A 17,663-nucleotide genomic window follows, 5' to 3' on the forward strand; every position below is an offset into this window, starting at 1 on the left:
TTTGATTGAAAACAAAAACTCACAATTATTTGTGATTCTTTTATGAGTATTGTTTTGAGCGAACCAAATTTTTTTTATCGACAAATTTGCTCAAAATCTAACTTTTGCAGCAGTTTTGATATCGACCCACAGTCGAATTAAATTCAGCTTAACTCAAATACATCTAAAAACAATTTCTAAGACATAAGGCAACTTTAAAAAGCAAAAAATGACGAACTTCTTATTTCGGTGGCCAAAAATGTTACCTGATAAATGTTGCACTGTTCACAAAAAATAAAAGTGAATCTTTAAAATATATATAGTAATGTAACTTTCTTCTTTACGTTACCAAAATTGACAAGTTCGTCGAATTGAAAACACTTGTGGCAATGCCTTAAAAGTGTGGGCAAAATGTGTTCCCAAAACGCTGAAACCATTTTCATACTATACCCTTATATGTCAAGCTGTACTCAGCTTGGGACGAACCCTGCTTTCAGTTAAGACCCATGCCACTGTCCTGGTGGCTTCGGTCCAGTGCCCTTTGGTCAAGGGCTTTGGGGGGCGCGTGATGAGCTTGTTTATGACGGAGGGGGGCCGGATGCTCTAATGTTATGTAAATGACAGCGCCTAATGAACTTTTCATTCATTATCGTTAGTTAGCCGGCCTGGCGGTCAATGGCCGGTTATTTCCTGATCCTGGGCAGGACACTTAAATGCTAATCCCATTGCCGTTTCAGACACTTCAGGCCGCGGACGACAACCGCAAAGCCCCACTGATTGATTTGTTTAATGCAGCCGGATCCGGCGATAGAAGAGTATCCGCGAGGCCGTTGGACAACTTAATTTCATTAGCGCGTATTTAAGAGTGGGCATAAACTTGCCAGCTGGGTCATTACAACGGATTTCAGCCGGACAGCCCCTCGCAGCCCCCCACTTAATTGACCAGCGGGCGGTGGCGGCAGCAGCCCATCCTCGTCCCATCCTGCGAGCCGCGACGATGTTGTCCCTGTGATTCCATTGCGAGACGCACACTCCGAGGGCCGCAGGACGACGACGAGGACACCGACATTGCTGAGGGGCAGCCACGGCGTCGCTGTGGCCAGGATTGGGCAGCTTCCACGGCTGACCAGCATTGGCGTAGGCCCGAGGATCTGCCTGTGGCGCCTGCTCCCGCTCTTGCTCCTGCTCCTGCTTCTGCCTGTTGTCCCGCTCCAGGCCCAAGATGCACTCCCCGCAGCAGCAGCATCCGGCGCAGCAGCAACCACGTCGTCGCAGCAGGCTGGGATACCCCGTGGCGCTGCTAGTGGCGGCCATGGCCCACACCACGCAACTCATCGTGTTCCAGCCGCAGGATTTGACCACCAGGATAACTCCACCGCAGCCGCATCAGCCGTTACAGCAACATCTGAAACCGCAGCAGCAACAGCAGCAGCCGCAGCAGCAGCAACATCCACATCCAAGGACGATGCCGATGCCGATGCTGAGGCGATGCTGCCACAGATTCCGTCGTATATCCGCACAACCGCCATGTTCTTCTGCATAGTCATCATGCTGCTGGGCGTGGTGGGCAACGTGATGGTGAGTCCTCCTCCTTTTCTCACTCTCTACAAAAAGTAGGCAAAAGCATTTGTAATTGAAATTAATTCATTCGGAAATGGCACTTAGGGAGCGCAGGGAGATTCACCCTTTTTATGCAAAGCAAACTTTTAATTGTTTAGAAAATTCATTCGTTAAATATGCTTAAAAATTAGTTCTTAATTTTAAAATATATATATATATAAAATATAAAAAGAGTAAAGACTCTTTTATCATAGATGTTATCATATGGTGCACCGTTATAATGAAATAAAATCAAAAGGTTTTTCTGAAATGTTCGTGCTTCCGCCTATTTGTTGAAACTTTGGATAGTGAAAATCTAAAAAACATGATTTTTGTAATTTTTGGTAGTCAATTCGAAATGTTTCTGAAAAATTGTGAATTTGTATTTGTTTTCGGGGAGAATCGAACTCGGGCCTCGGCACTTTCTAATATTATGTTATTGAGCCGGTAAAAGTGATTGCAAAGCCGTTTTATAAGTCTTAAACTTTTAAATGAGATTTAATTTATAATTTATTGTACATATTATACACTGAATACAGTTATGAAAATTTTTCAGACGACCTACTAAGCATTTTAGAACTCTATTCGTCAAAATGGAAATTGTGTTTTAAAATAATTAAGCTATCAAAAAAGATTTTTAAGAGTAATATAATGTAAAATTCAATTTGCTGCTCAATTCACTATTAAATGTCTTACATGCACAACAAAGCGACCCATAAACTGATCTATGTTTAACTTTATGGAAACTTTGTAATTGAACATTTCGTAAAACAGTTTACTTCTGACGCGAAATGCGGCCTGATAGAATTCTACGCAGAATGTTTCACCACATTTGTTCAAGTCGGAGCAACAGATGGTTGCTCGAACAAACCAGGATTATTTGACTGAGGAGCTCCTTAGGGCTGTCAAATCTGTAAGCCCGTTTTAAGTCCCCTCCGTTGCAGGTGCCCATCGTGATTGTGAAGACGAAGGACATGCGCAACTCGACGAACATCTTCCTCACCAACCTGAGCATCGCCGACCTGCTGGTGCTGCTCGTCTGCACGCCCACCGTCCTCGTCGAGGTTAACACCCGCCCGGAGACCTGGGTCCTCGGCCACGAGATGTGTGAGTTGCCTACTGGTCTGTTTGTTTTTCCCCAGACTAATTAACTGAACTCTCTCTACCAGGCAAGGCGGTGCCGTTCGTGGAGCTGACGGTGGCCCACGCCAGCGTGCTGACCATCCTGGCCATCTCGTTCGAGCGCTACTACGCCATCTGCGAGCCGTTAAAGGCCGGCTACGTCTGCACCAAGGGGCGGGCCATCCTCATCTGCGCCTTGGCCTGGGGCATCGCAGCGCTCTTTACGAGGTAAGCGGTCGGCTCCGCCTGGACATGGAGCACTGCGTCCCGCTTTTCCTTCTATTTAATTAGACTTTGGCAGTTTAATTTCGATAAGCGCACTTAGTGCGGTTGCTTCATTGCATGCTCTGTAGTGGTGTTGGTAGTCCTATATGTACATATATGGTGTTATCCCGGTCAGATCTAGCCAAGTTTAAGGCTTATTTTCATTTATTCATTTTGGCCAGTCAAGCATTCAGCGACTCGCTCATTAATTATAAGTGTCAATCGCCGTCATTTTAATGATTTGTGTTTTGTTTTCGGGTTTTCCGCTTTTTTCCATTTTGTTTACTTTCCATTATGTTGTGGAATTTCTGGTGTGTCTTGGTGTTTGACCTTTTGTGTGCCATCGGCGTGTCCATTTACATGCTAAACTGTTTCATTTTCCCTCCTATTTCCTGCTTTTCCTGCCCTCCTCACATCATCATTCCTACTGACATCCGGACGGCTTTTGTCCGGGCTGGAGCTTCTTGTTATCAGCGTCCTGTCATCTTTAATAAGCACCGATGTTCGCTATCATGGATTTCATTTCATTGACACTTTATTATTGTGTGCTTCGTCCAAGGACGACCGGCGACCCTTTTTAATTTTGCAAATCTTGCCGCGTCCCTAACAATGAAATAAACAGCACATTCTCGGGCCGGCCACTGACCCCTCCATTTGGGCAATACGGGTGGGTGGTGGGGGTGGTGGGGTCACGGCCGGAATCGGTCGGTCCGTGGGACACCCGCCTCCAGGCCGAGACCCATTAATTACGCCACACCACACCAGAAGCCGAAGGCCAACAGCAGCGGAGAAACATTTTAAAACACATTCAAACCGGCGCGCCGCACGACGCCCATGGGCGCAGCCAAAAAAAGGGGCGGGGCACATTGCTGACGCACGTCCAAACCGCCCGGATAATCGTCAGAAAAAAAAAATAAAACAGCCACCGCCTGTTGACTGTCACATCTTTCGGTCTAGCCGGCGAGGATTTGGGCAGGATTTGGGCAGGGGAACTGTTTAATCTGCGTTTCGGGTTACTCAAAACAACCAAAGGACATTTAAGCTTGTTTGTTTAATGCAAATATTTACTCAAGTCGAAGAAAAATGTAAGACTAAGATAGTCATAGATTAACTTTCTACTGTTTCAGTTCTTGGTATGTTGGCAATATATTTTGTTTTAGGAATGTCTATTTATTAATCAGTTTTAAAATCAGTTTCATATTTGGTAATGGTTGTTTGGTAAGCTTTATTTTGTAAAAAAAAGTTTATTTGCATTTCATTTTATGTGTGTTAAAATTAAAAGAAATAATTTTGAATTTTTTATACTCGTAGAGTAATATTATATATTACATTCGCTGCAAAGTAAACGTTAATGTTTTTGACGCCTTTATATATTTCTTTTAAATAACTGTTATTTTCAATTTAAGGAGCTTGACTATAGCTTTAGGTTTCAATGACATTGATAACTGCGCGCAAAGTAAATTTGCTCGCTGCCACTTGGAGAAATAAAACAAACCATAAAAGCAGAAACAGGTCATGAAAATCTGTTCCAATCCAGACAGGTTCATAAGAGACTTGAACTTCAGCCCGGACTGGGTTAACCTTTCGTTCTTAGTCATAGGTTCATCGTCATCACCTTCCTTTCTGCCTTCCTTCCCTGTCTTTCTTCCTGCCACTCTAGGCCCTTTTCCCAATTGCCACCCCGTATCCATTATCCATTACCCACTACCCATTACCCTTTATCCACTTCCCCGGTGACCCCGCCACCTGATTACGTTTCTCGTTTGCTTTCTCTCCCCATCTGCGATTTTGGCCGAGCAGCCCCATTCTGTGGGTGGCCGAGTACAAGCTGGCCGAGTACGTTGATGGATCATCGGTGGCCGTGTGCCTCACGCAGGCCATCACCGACTGGACGCTCGCCTTCTTCCTGATGACCATCTCGGTGTTCTTTGTGGTGCCGTTCGTGACCCTGGTGGTGCTGTACGGCATCATCGCCCGGAGTCTGGTCTCCAACCGGGCCGCCATGCTGCGTGCCCGTCCCACGAAGCCGGAACTCAGTCTGCGGGCCCGCAAGCAGGTGGTCCTCATGCTCGGCGCCGTGGTGCTGTCCTTCTTCGTCTGCCTGCTGCCCTTCCGGGTGCTCACGCTGTGGATCATCCTTAGCACGGACCAGACGCTCCACGACCTGGGCCTGGTGCGCTACTACAGTCTGCTCTACTTCTGCCGAATCATGGTGTACCTCAACTCCGCCATGAACCCCATTCTCTACAACCTGATGTCCACGAAATTCCGTAGGGGCTTTGCGCGGCTTTGTCAGGATGCTGGACGGCTACTGCTGGACCTGGTCACCCTGGGCAGGCGGGAGGAGTACTCCTCTCGTGGCCGCAGTGGCACCTTGTCCCTGGGCATGGCCACCAACACGAATACCACCTCCTCGAACGCCACGGCAGTCACTAGCTCCAGTCTCCTGTCGCGGAGTTCCAATCGCCGCTGCAGCGAGGACATCAGTCGCACCCGCCTCAAGATTGAGATGCAAATGCCGTGCGGCAGCGACCTGGAGGCCATGGCCATGCTGCAGCACTCGACATTGGGCAGGGGAATGGCCAGGCGAGTGAGTGACAGTCGGCAGGCGCGACGCCACAGACTGCAAATAAGTTTCGATGAGGAGGCATTGGACGGAAAGGAATTGAGTGAGGCAAAAATCCAGGCTGCAGAACAGAAGGGAACTGAAATGAAATAGTAAATCTACCCAGGAGAGCGATGAGCGTGAAAAATCGCCTGTAACCCGTTTACACGCTCGCTTCACTTGGCCGGAATGTGCCGATGACGCCGATTTGATCCTGGCAAACAAAAATCGCAACCCGAACGCTTTGGCAGGCCATAATCGATTTCAGTCAACCGTTGACAGCTCCGAGCATCGCCTTGGACATTTCCGTACAAAAAACAATCAATTTTTCGGGCTATTAAACTCGAATGAATGTGCCAAAGATAAATAACAGCAACGACAGCCGAACAGCCGAACAGCACTACAACTACCTATCACTACTGGTCAGAGTTTGGAGTCGTGCTCTGCATTGGGGGTAAGCCATTAAGCGGCAATACTTTGGAAGAGAGAGGAAGAGGGAAATGGAAATGTAAATGGCTTAATATGCGTTTTGGTGCCCCATCAAGGCGGCGGATAAACATGATTTAGGTGTATTGGGATAGTTTCCGTACGACGGCCATGCGGCCATTGCGGCCCAAACAAAATGGCCGCCATTACACGGGCGGCCATCACCGGATGTCCGAAAAAAAAACTGTTGCCTACTTGGCGGCGGCTCAAATAAAAAGCTTAGCACATGTAAACACAGCTGTACATACACCACACACACACACACGCACACACACCTACGCAAACATAGCTCAATATTAATATTTATATTTATATTCATACGAACATATTTATATATACGATACACTCAGCTTATAAATACAACGCCACACACGCACGCACGCACAAGAAGAGCAAAGAGTTTGTATGTAAGTACGTAAATAAATTTTTTATGACAACTCATGACGGGTCAAAGGAATCGTCTTTTTCAACATTTCCCCATACAACCGGAACCTCTAATCATTTTGCCAGCAGCAGCAGTGTAATTTATGTAATTCCATGGAAATCGGACAAATGCCCAGCCTCTGTAAATATACGTATTAGCTTTTTAATTTGTTTTCGTAGCCCCATGACGTAGATCTCTTTCGTTTTGTAAAGTAATAAAGTAGATAGAACCCACACCATCCTGCGAGTATGATGAGTATGAGCAGACGTTGCCGTTGCCGTTTCCGTTTCCGCTGTATGATTAAGTTGAGTGCTTCGCCCCCGAAACTTTTCCAGTAGTTGGCCATTGAGTAGATTTTAAATATTTGTTTGTTTCCTGCTAGCAGCGCGTTAAAACTTTGCAGACAACACCACCAGCCACCGAATGCCACTCGCTCGACCCCACTAACACGATAAATATGATTCTTGCAGTCCCATCATCGCCATATCCAGCTACAGCGTGGAGCCCTATGGGGATGGTACCGACGCCCCCGTTTGCACCACCGCCGCCGATGGCTTCTGGCCGATCTTCTACTTTGTGGGCAGCATCACGGTCTTTTTCTTTCTGCCCTTCGGCATTCTGGTCCTTCTGTACGCGGCGATTGCCTACAAGCTCCTGCGTCCGAACACTGCCTTCCATCGACCCACCTCCCCGCAGCCACAGCCTCAACCACAGCCGCCGGTGGGCGGGGCAGCCAGTAGCTCCACCCAGGTGCCATGTGTCAGCTCCAAGGGCAGCAGCCATCAGCAGAGCAACGGAATGAGAAAGCACCGCAAGCAGGTGATCTTCATGCTGGTGGCCGTCGTGTCCAGCTTCTTCGTGTGCCTGCTGCCCTTTCGCGCCTTCACCCTGTGGGTGATCCTGGCCAGCGCCGAGGATGTGGAGAGCCTGGGCCTGGCCGGCTACTACAATCTGCTGTACTTTTCGCGCTTTATGCTCTACCTCAACTCGGCCATGAACCCCATCCTGTACAACCTGATGTCCTCGAAGTTCCGCAGCGGCTTCTGGCGACTGCTGCTCACTTGTCTGGGCCAGCGGCCGCACCACCGTCATGGCCATCACTACCACCAGAGACAGCACCCGGCGGCGGGCGGAAGTGGGCGCACCACATCCAGACGTCGGGAACAGGACGCCGAAGAGGGAGCCACTCTGGCCGGATCGGTCGGTGCCCGTCATCCGCGCCGCACCCTCCGCCGAGAGGCCACCTTTCTGATCAACTCCATATCCACCTCCTCGGGCACGGACCGCACGACCTCCTCGTCTGCGTGGCGCAGCAACAGTCTGTCCGTTTCCGGGCTGAGCGAGCGAGAGCGGGGCATCCTGGGAGCCGCTATCATCGGGACGACGGCTGCTACTGTCACCACCGCCTGTCTGCAGGAGCGGCGAGCCAGCAAGATATGAAACCCATCCTCCGAATCCTCCACTGCCAGCAACCGTTCAAGTATTTAGTTGAATTCCAACAGCAAATAGTCATAGATTAGAACAAATTTTGTTGTAAAGACTGAAGTACCTCAGAAGAAGTCAATAAAAGCTAGAGAAGATGTTTTTGAAACCAATAAAAACAAGAAAGGAAGCAAACTTCGGCAAGCCGAAGTTCATAGTCCCTTGCATCTATTGCAAAAATTAAATATTTATGAAAACACTAAAATTATGGTTTATTTGCGTATGCTTAAAAACATTGAAGCTATGATGGTTTGCAACTCAATGATTTGATCATTCCTATGGAGCTATATGATATTGTTTTCTGATTTGAATAAAATTAAAAGCGTAATTCTAAACTGTCAAATTATTAAAAAGTCAAAAAGAATTTTTAAAACAAATTACAAAATAGAAAAGTAATATTTTTTTTTAATTTTTTATACCCTTGCAGAGATATGTTTCCGACCCCATAGAGTATATATATTCTCGATTAGGATCAATAGGGGAGACGGACATGGCTAGATCAACTCACCTAGTGATATGATCAAGAACATATTTACTTTATAAAGTCGGAGATGTCTCCTTCACTGCTTTGCAAACTTCTGACTAATATTATAATAAATTATAATATAATAAAGTTCTGAAACTAATCACTGAAAGGTTAGACTTTTAAAACTGCAGATCGCCTCCCTGATTCAAAAAATGATACTCAACATTTTTGGTATGGTACCATTTTCGATTTCGGTCGATTATTTTACAAGGAATATAACATTATTCAACTTTCATATCCATTATAAGGATAGGGTTTCTTATATAGATGCTAGACCTCGACAAAGTTTGATCAAGTCGCTAAAACTGCAACATAAACTAATTTTTAAAAAATATAAGCCTAAAAACCAATAATCATTTTATTATTATTATTTTATTAACCTAAAAAAAACCCGTATAAGCCGGCGGATTATTAAGTTTTTTTTTATAAATTCGGGTTTTGTTTTATAATCGGACAACGATATTAAATATATGTCATAGGAAATATTTATCATAATATGTAATAAGACAATCGATATATGAAACTTCGTTGTCTTACAAACTATATAGCTCGATATCTAGATGATTTTTACGAAAACAAAAAAGAAGTTAAATACAGAACAAATAAATGCAAAAGCGGCATAACCGTAGGGACTGACATTAATTTTTATGTGAATATACATGTAACACTAAAGTTAAGGCAAATTAAATTCGGCCTGCCGAAGCCAGTTTTCTTTCTTGTTTATTGAATATAAGTTTATTTAATTCTATTGTTTGGTGTTGATAAAAACACAATCAATTTTAAAGTCAGTAATTGGAACACTATGTGGTCGCCAAAAAAAAAAAATTATTAATAAAAATAAAATTATGACAAAACAATACAGAAAGATTTGGAAATTGCTTAATTTACCCTGCGGAACCTCAATTCTTGACATTTAAAATAGACACTAGATTAATGAGATTTTTGAGGCTCAGCAGGGTAATGTAAGTAATTACCAAAACTTTCTTTATTGTTCTAACTAAATCCATTATGACACATTTTTTTAATTCCAAATATTTAACAACAATTTCTCTAATAATATCAGTTTCCCTTACAGAAGGGTGTGCCAAAACTATTTAGTTGTGTGCCGGCTTGTGCCGGCCTTCACTTTAGTCTTTGGAATCTGTCCAAAATTGTGGAATAAAACAAATCGTTAATGGGCTTCGGTACAGATTGATTTTATTTGACTTTAGCGAAATTAAGATTCAAATTCGGGCGACAATGAAAACCAAAACTAAGGTGTATATTTGTGTCCTTGATCCCAAACCTTTTCAATTTATATATGTACGCTCTCGCAATAATTTTTATTAAACTCCATCGCTATGTCGTCATTATTACACTAATTATGTGCCTAAACAAATCCCTTGCGTCACACGAAAATACAAACACACAATCGCTCGAGGTTAATTCTAAAAATGTTCGTTCGGTTTTGGGTTCCTTTCGATTTACATAAAATTTCAATATGACAGAGACAAGTGGCAAGCACTTTCGCTAGAGATAATATGTTTAGAAAATTGTATTTGTAATTTAAACACATACATATGTATACATAGTGGTAAGTAGTAGCTGACACAGTACAAGTATAATTGCTCTTGCCGTCGCCTCCGCTCCGCTCAATTAATGTGTAGTTTAACAGTACATATTGGTTTCGGTATCGTTTCGCGCTGCTGTGATAGGTAAGTTCTTACTTTAGGTTAGTTATATTAAGTTAATTGCTACACCGAATTTGCTTGCTTTGCACTACTTATAAACAGAACTCTGCTGAAATCAGAAATACGGTTAGTATCAGGATCGATGTCCTTGTGTGTGTGTGTGGGGATGTCTGAAGTCTGGATCTTGTTGGCTACGTACCTAATACATATTTGCTTAAAGTGTGTATCGAATTGAATCACGGTTAGGATCATACAAACGCTCTACTCGTCATTCCTCATCATTATTGTTATTACAGAATTAATTTTTTAATTGCGATTTTGAGGAATCGCCATCGCTTTCGCTTTCGCTTCTGTTTTTGTTATTATTGTGTGGTTTCCGTTTTAATTTATTATATTTAAATTTTGTTTAATTGTATAATAAAATAATGATTCACAATCAGAGTTATTCAGCAGCAACCCGATTTGGTGTTTTCCACTGGACGTCCTTGATCGATTTTCACTTTGCTAGCGTTGTCGGTGGCGCTGGACGGCGGCCCGACGCGATTCTTGATCTCGGCCGCCATCGTCATGAAGGCCTGCTCCACGTTGGTGGCGCTCTTGGCCGAAGTTTCAAGGAATGGAATGCCTAACTGGGCAGCGTACTCCTGCAGGGTCGAAAACAAGGCACCTGGTTTAGTAAACCTTTCTTCTCCCAACAACCCCCTCCCTTTACTCACCGCAGCTGTGGTGTGGTCGACGACCTTCTTGGTGGTCAAGTCGCTCTTGTTGCCGACCAGCAACTTGTTGACATTCTCGCAGGCGTACCGCTCGATCTCCTCCAGCCACTGCTTCACATTGTTGAAGGACTCCTGGTCCGTGCAATCGTATACGACAATAATGCCATGGGCGCCCCTATAATATGACGACGTGATGGTGCGGAAGCGCTCCTGGCCAGCAGTATCCCACTGTAAAGAGTCATGTCAGTCTGGATCTTGATTGCATCCACCTACTTTATGCTTACGATTTGCAGTTTAATGGTCTTTCCGTCCAGTTCTATGGTCCTGATTTTCTGCAAAACAAAGGTTTTATAAGTCAGATATTACAAATTTTCACAACATTCCAGTTGGCTTACGAAATCCACTCCGATTGTGCTGATATAGCTCTCTGTATATGTGTCATCGGCAAATCGCAATAGAAGACAGGACTTTCCAACGCCCGAGTCGCCAATCAGCAGCAGTTTAAAGAGATAGTCGCTGCAAAATGAGGAATGATTACTTTTAGTCTTTGAAATATATCACATAATTAATCTTGGGAAACACATATATACAAAATTTGGAGTATATAAGAGATATCTCCACAAGATACAAAGTTCAACAGTTCAAAGTATAGATGTGAGTGTTCAGAGTAAGCTTGAAAAGAAATGGGTTTGATAGAGGAGTTTAAATTCAACTAAAGTGTGATTAATCCAACAAACAGGGAACTTTAGTTTAGTCCGTTTATTCTCCGAATATGCATAAAACCGGTTTGCGCGAGGCTTTATCTTATCGCGTTATGTCCAACATCAACCCCCAATTTCTGGGTGATGTATGATAATGTTACAATAACCTATGTACATACATATATATGCTGGCGATTGGAAGAGACTTTCTGGACTTTGCAAATCAAGATCGAGGCTTTAATTGCCTTAAAGTGAGGGAAAGCAATTAAGTGGAACTAGAATGGCTTTTGATTACGTAGCATTTCGCTGGGGGTGGGAAACGCTCTCCACGCAGGTGACTCATCCGCCCGCCCAGCGATTTGGCTCGTCTACTAGGATCTGGCTATATATATATATATATATGGCCGATTCAGGGTCCGAGAGCAACAATTATCGCGATTTTTGATGGCTAACTGAGTTTCCTGCCGCTCCCCGCCCGTGTGTATGCATTTTCATTCAAATCTTCGCTAGAACACACACTTTTTATTCTGGTTTGGGGCGGTTGTAAGTCTGTTTTAATGTTTTTCAGCGAATCGTCTGTTTTTGGAGTCGCCAACGAAGGCGAAAAGGGAGTGGGGCTGCTCGATGATGAATGGGAATGAAACGTAGCAGAAATGACGTCGCAGAAAAAAATAAAAGAAACTATTATCGAAGGCCAGGCGTGGAAATGTTTCCACGGAAAACCAGTCTCTGCTCCCAATCCTAATTATGCGCAGTTGCTGCATGTGACGACTTACTATTCCGGATTCACAGATGACATTTTCTGGCTTTTTCACAAGATTATATATATTTGCCACGAACAAATATTCGATTTCTGGCCCTGGACTGGCTGCTGTTTTGACCGTTTTCAATCGACTTGCGCGCTCCGAATTACTAAATATCGACACGCACTCGGTTATGTTGTGTTTTACAGCTCGCTATAGTATTTATTGCAGCGAATTTTAAAGGGAAATACGATTATTTCCACAAATTCGACGGTCGGGAGAGAACAATGGCGACTGAAAAAATGACGAAGTGGCATTAGCGGCAGTGTTGGAAAGTGTGCGTGGCCTTCTCCCGACCAGGGCTGCACACCCACTTGCCATCCGATGAGTGGGCGGATCCAATGGAAAAAATCGCCTTCTGACCCCAACACCCCCATTAAAAACCAATATGTAGCTTTTACAATCTCTTATTGTACATCATTTGTTTCTAAACACGGCTTTTAACATTTGAGTGCTTGCATAGAGAACACATTACAGATAATAATAATAATACGCGTAATAGTATATGAAAGAAGATTCGATAAGCGGGTATAACGCCTGGGGGAATGCATCTGGCGATCCTATCCGGCGGATCTACTCCAGCGAATTCAGCGTGAGCAGCTGCTTGAGCACCTTTGTCTGCGATGTTTCTCGGATCTCACCCGCCAGGAACATCTCGTCCACCACGCTGTACACCTTGTAGAAGTTAAAAACCAGGTCCAGCTCGCACACATTATGGAAGTATTCGTTCAGCACCTCTACGAAATTGTGGATGGCCTCCAGATAGCACAGATTGTTGTCGTTTACGTCCACGCAGATGCAGAAATACAGGCCCGCATAGCGTCGGTACACGATCTTGAAATTGCGGAACTGGAAAGGGCAGAAGCTTTAGCGGGGTTTCCAATAGGACAAACAGACTCGATCCCACCTCCACGAAGTTGGTGTGCTTGGCATCGCGCACTGTGACCACGGCATGCACCTCCTCAATCAGTTTCTGTTTCTCGTCATCGTCGAAGTTCATGTACCACTTGGCCAGGCGAGTTTTTCCAGCTCGATTTTGTATGAGTATGAAGCGTATCTGGGCGAATAGGGGGTCATAAAGGGATCTCAGTAGTGAGCCGACCATATACTCACCATTTTCCGTGGCTTTGCTCAGGCAGCTGCTTGGCTATTTACAATTTTATCGTTCGGCGACGGAAGCGAAAAACTGATTATGAGCAAATTGTGTATCACTAGGGCCAGGGCTACCGCTTCTGCAAAACAGCTGTTTGCGGCGCAGTGCTGCAAAGTGGCCGAGGCCAGTGCAAGCGAGTTGGCAGCACTGCCGCCTGTATTACCAAGTTTCACTTTCGTATTTGTTTTGGCATTCGAAACTAGTCATTTACCAAAAATGTTGCCCTCTCGCTTGAATCTCTTGCTGCCCCGCATGTCCTGGCTGCGCGGCTCGTCCACGACGGTGGTCGGCCAGCAGCAGCAGCGCCAAGTGCCCTCGGAATCCGTGCACGATCCGCTGCAGGCGCTCGCCCTCAAGGAGCAGTGCATCCTTGTGGACGCCAACGACCAGGCCATTGGAGCAGCCTCCAAGGCCGACTGCCACCGAGTGCACCCAAAGTCTGGAGATGTGAGGCTACATCGCGCCTTCAGTGTTTTCCTCTTCAACGCAAAAGGCGAGATGCTGGTGCAAAAGCGTTCGTCCCACAAGGTCAAATATCAGGGGAAATCAACTCGTTACTTGTTTTACAATGATTAAATGTTTATTCGCAGATTACCTTCCCAAACACCTACACAAACGCCTGCTGCAGCCATCCGCTCCACGAGATCGAGCAAGAGCGCCAGGAGAGCAACGCCCTGGGCATCCGACTGGCCGCCCAGCGACGCCTTAACTACGAACTGGGCATTCCCATGGAGGAGCTGCAGCCGCAGGACTTTCGCTACCTGACCCGCATTCACTATGCGGACACAGGCGATGGCGTTTGGGGCGAGCACGAGATCGACTACATCCTGTTCCTGCAGAAGGACGTTACCCTGCGGCCAAACAGCAACGAGGTCAGCGAGGTGCGCTTCCTGCGACGCGACAAGATCGACGAGGCGGTGGCCAAGTTCAGTGCCCCGTTGACACCCTGGTTCTCCCTGATTCTGCAGCACCGCCTGAAGCTGTGGTGGGACAATTTGCATCAGCTGGAGCAGTTCGAGGACTTGAGTAACATTCAGCGCTTTTAAATGTGCTAACGAACCAAAAATACAAGTTATGACGCCTCAAAGCGGGCCTTTGTTTGCTGGGTTTCAAATTCGCTTTATTCAAATGGAAAATAGTGTGTCTGTGTGCGAACAATGGGCACAAAGCGGATTTTATGCAACCTCCGCGGGTCGATCAGTTCAGTACAACGGTTTTGTATATGTAAATATAACAAAATATAATATGTATAGGCGCACGATAATCAATATGTTTCATAGCCTAACTAACGCGTTTGTATGTTAAATATCATATAAATATTTAGCTCTTAAAATGATCACATTACGTTTCCCATAATCATCATCATCATCATCGTCATCGTCGCAACAAGAATAAATATGTATGTACAAAAAATAAGATTACAAGCTAACAAGGGACACGAACTAAAAATAATGAATCTAGCCTAAATACAGAAAAAACAAACAGAAGACAAGCTGCACCACTTAACATCTTAATCGTTCGCTTCGGAAGCGAGTTCGAAGCGCGCGCTTTGAGGCGTGAAGCGCCAGCCTAGTGCAAATCCGGAGACGGCGTCCACTTGGCACCACCTTGGCACCGTTTCTCAAAGCAATTGCTCGGGAAATTGCCGCAACTTAAAGCTAGACCCTGCAAACTTCGTTCGATAATTTGCACCTTTACGGCAGGGCGTTGAATATATAGGTATAAGGTATACGTACTTTTCGCATGCAATGGGGGGTCGTATTTGTGGGCGTGTATATGTATGTGGGACCAGGATGAGCGCTTCATCCTGAATTCGATTAGTGGTTAAGGCACATAGGTATGAGTCTATCGTAAATCTCAGGCTCGTTCAATCTATAGTGTTACGGTTTTTAAAGCTGCTGGTTGGCACACTTTGTCGTTCAGTTCCATGGGACTCCGTTTCCGTTTTCTAGGACAAACCGAATAGTTTAAGAGCATTAAAGGCGGTGGCCAGAGCCACCTCATCGGGAGTTTTCTTCATGAAAGCGGCTATCATCTCAACGATGGCAGGCAGACTGCAGGGCTCGTTGCGTTGGAAGGTACAATATCTGGGGGACACTTAAAATCGTTAAAAGATAATCTGGATTATGGCTATGGTATCCCTCTCACCTGTGTAAGTACAACAAAGAGCGTTCGGTGATGCCAGTCTTCACGTGTTGCGGCAGCTTGGAAGCCCTTGTATTCGGATACATGAACGGAGCATCCGTTTCCACCAGCAGTCTGTCCAGCGGCAAAGTGCCATCCTCCAAGAGTCGGCGCACGCCTGAATCCGATTTGTCCTTGCACAGGTAGCCCGTTAGGCTAATGTAGAACCTGCGCTCTAGGTACTTGAGAGCCTCTTCGGCGGTGCCCATGAAACCTCTGATGATCACAGGCGGCAGATTCTCGAATCTGCAAGAGGAACAGGTTAGGAGTATTGTAAACCAGAGTTACTTCGCGCGTACTTGTCGAGTATTTCGAGTAGATCGTGCTGAGCCGACCGCTCGTGAATCAGCAGAGGTTTGTTCAGCCGGATGGCCAGATGCAGCTGCTTGGCGAAGATCTGCTTCTGGGCGTCCGGTTCGGAGAAGTCCCTCTGGTAGTCCAGGCCGCAGGGCCCAACCGCGACGCACTCCTGCGCCTGGGCAATGTGCTCCAGGTCATACCACGTGGCCGGCTCCTCCACGATGGACTTGGAGTCATGCGGATGAATGCCAGCAGTCGAGTAGATGATGTCGGGATAGATGCGCGAGAGGCGCAGCGCTTCCTTGCTAGATTTGACCGAAGTGCCATGAACCATGAGTTTCTGAACACCTGAAAAAATGCAGCGGGAGAAAGTTAGTGCACCTTGCATTGTGCCACATACAAAGAGGGTCGGCTACAGCAATCCGAAGCTTAAATGGCCTTTTTCAGCTATAAGTCATGGTCTATTATTATTATTTGAGTAAATTGACTATTTTTAAATTTTATAAAATGCATAAATTATTAATTATAAGCATTTGTTTGTCATCCAATCCATTTCGGATTTATGTATATATCAGATAGATGTACATCTCAATGAATAGTGCAGCTTTGAAACGGACAGACAGGCTAATAGTTTACAAACTCCCCAAAAAATCATAACAAAAACATGCCTAGGTCGCACACTTGTTGCTCACTTATCGCCTGACCTTCTGGCTGTCTGTGTGTTCTCGTAGCCTCGCCCCAAAACGAAGACACGGCCCGGGTCTTATTAATAAATATTGTATTGCTGCTACTACTATCTGTCATAACAAACCTGCGTCTCTGGCTCTTTGAACCACGGAATCCAGATCACGGCTATACTTTTTGTTGGTCAAATTTGCACCCACGTCGATCACAATCAGGTTCTCAAAGCAGTGTTTCATGTCCAGGTCCAGCTGATCCTCCAGCAGCGTGGATGCGGTGGCCACCTCCTCCTCGGACTTCTGTTGTTTGGGGTCCATGTTCTGTATTTTGGATCTATCGACGAAAATAGCTTATGACGCAGGCGATGGCTGGTTGCGTCTGTGTGCGTGGGTAATTCAATTAGCTTTCGTGGGCACAAGGAAACGCGACGGCGTTGAAAACCGTGAAGTATGGCTCTACTGAATTTATTGCAATTTGGAAGAGTCGACCAATTAGGCAAATAACGGCCTAAATTAGAGAAATATTAAACTAAAAACAATCCCGACACGAACTACGACTGCTGGCTAGTGTTGAACAACGTGTTTTACGCGGTTTCGATAGATATAATCGTTTCTGAATGTCATCGATATTTGATAGTGCCTAATCGATATTTCAAACTGATATCGTTTTCAAACTTATGTGTTCAAATGCGTGTATAATTATAAGTTAATTGTTAATTGTTAATTCTTTTAAAATTGTCTACAGTCTAATTGTACCATACATTAAAAATGTGAGACAATTCTAACAAATCGTTAAAAATCAGCTGTCCCAGCTTTCAAAAGCAGAACGATTATGATTTAAAATATTAAAGAAAGATTATTATTGAAAAGCCACATCTAAAACTGGAGCAGTTATATTGATTTTTGTTGTGCAGACTTAATGGCACTTGATTAAGAATGGCACTTGATTAAAAACGAAGAACCTAATTT

General features: G+C 45.0%; 5 protein-coding genes across 7 annotated transcripts; 2 read left to right on the forward strand and 3 right to left on the reverse strand.

Moving 5' to 3' along the window:
- Nucleotides 1-926: 926 nt before the first annotated feature.
- LOC108141227 (growth hormone secretagogue receptor type 1) lies at nucleotides 927-8,047 on the forward strand. 2 transcript variants are annotated; one of them, XM_017264482.2, is made up of 4 exons: nucleotides 927-1,557; nucleotides 2,523-2,685; nucleotides 2,748-2,928; nucleotides 6,950-8,047. In XM_017264482.2, exons 1-4 carry the CDS (start codon nucleotides 1,468-1,470, stop codon nucleotides 7,917-7,919), a joined length of 1,404 nt encoding a protein of 467 aa, XP_017119971.1. In that variant the 5' UTR covers nucleotides 927-1,467; the 3' UTR covers nucleotides 7,920-8,047. The 2 variants fall into 2 exon arrangements, with proteins under 2 accessions (XP_017119971.1, XP_017119972.1); XM_017264483.2 differs by having other exon boundaries at nucleotides 4,765-7,013.
- Nucleotides 8,048-9,667: 1,620 nt separating this feature from the next.
- LOC108141095 (ras-related protein Rab-1A) lies at nucleotides 9,668-12,642 on the reverse strand. The gene is made up of 5 exons (XM_017264297.2): nucleotides 12,351-12,642; nucleotides 11,269-11,389; nucleotides 11,158-11,205; nucleotides 10,874-11,101; nucleotides 9,668-10,801 (listed from the first exon to the last, which is right to left on the reverse strand). Exons 1-5 carry the CDS (start codon nucleotides 12,371-12,373, stop codon nucleotides 10,604-10,606), a joined length of 618 nt encoding a protein of 205 aa, XP_017119786.1. The 5' UTR covers nucleotides 12,374-12,642; the 3' UTR covers nucleotides 9,668-10,603.
- Nucleotides 12,643-12,768: 126 nt separating this feature from the next.
- LOC108141096 (AP-2 complex subunit sigma) lies at nucleotides 12,769-13,617 on the reverse strand. The gene is made up of 3 exons (XM_017264298.1): nucleotides 13,491-13,617; nucleotides 13,285-13,434; nucleotides 12,769-13,226 (listed from the first exon to the last, which is right to left on the reverse strand). The coding sequence occupies exons 1-3, from the start codon at nucleotides 13,491-13,493 to the stop codon at nucleotides 12,951-12,953; spliced, it is 429 nt and encodes a 142-aa protein (XP_017119787.1). The 5' UTR covers nucleotides 13,494-13,617; the 3' UTR covers nucleotides 12,769-12,950.
- A 27-nt stretch (nucleotides 13,618-13,644) lies between these two features.
- LOC108141093 (isopentenyl-diphosphate Delta-isomerase 1) lies at nucleotides 13,645-14,617 on the forward strand. Its single transcript, XM_017264296.2, has 2 exons — nucleotides 13,645-14,058; nucleotides 14,121-14,617. Exons 1-2 carry the CDS (start codon nucleotides 13,747-13,749, stop codon nucleotides 14,574-14,576), a joined length of 768 nt encoding a protein of 255 aa, XP_017119785.1. The 5' UTR covers nucleotides 13,645-13,746; the 3' UTR covers nucleotides 14,577-14,617.
- A 16-nt stretch (nucleotides 14,618-14,633) lies between these two features.
- LOC108141092 (3'-5' ssDNA/RNA exonuclease TatD) lies at nucleotides 14,634-17,275 on the reverse strand. 2 transcript variants are annotated; one of them, XR_005977604.1, is made up of 5 exons: nucleotides 16,826-17,275; nucleotides 16,014-16,362; nucleotides 15,679-15,960; nucleotides 15,267-15,617; nucleotides 14,634-15,202 (listed from the first exon to the last, which is right to left on the reverse strand). XR_005977604.1 is itself a non-coding variant. In XM_017264295.2 (4 exons), the coding sequence occupies exons 1-4, from the start codon at nucleotides 17,010-17,012 to the stop codon at nucleotides 15,479-15,481; spliced, it is 957 nt and encodes a 318-aa protein (XP_017119784.1). In that variant the 5' UTR covers nucleotides 17,013-17,275; the 3' UTR covers nucleotides 14,634-15,478. The 2 variants fall into 2 exon arrangements, 1 of the variants encoding a protein (XP_017119784.1); XM_017264295.2 differs by having other exon boundaries at nucleotides 14,634-15,617.
- Between the last annotated feature and the right edge of the window lie 388 nt (nucleotides 17,276-17,663).

Source organism: Drosophila elegans, unplaced genomic scaffold (assembly GCF_018152505.1).
Source record: "Drosophila elegans isolate 14027-0461.03 unplaced genomic scaffold, ASM1815250v1 contig_476, whole genome shotgun sequence".
Taxonomy (NCBI): Eukaryota; Metazoa; Arthropoda; class Insecta; order Diptera; family Drosophilidae; genus Drosophila; species Drosophila elegans.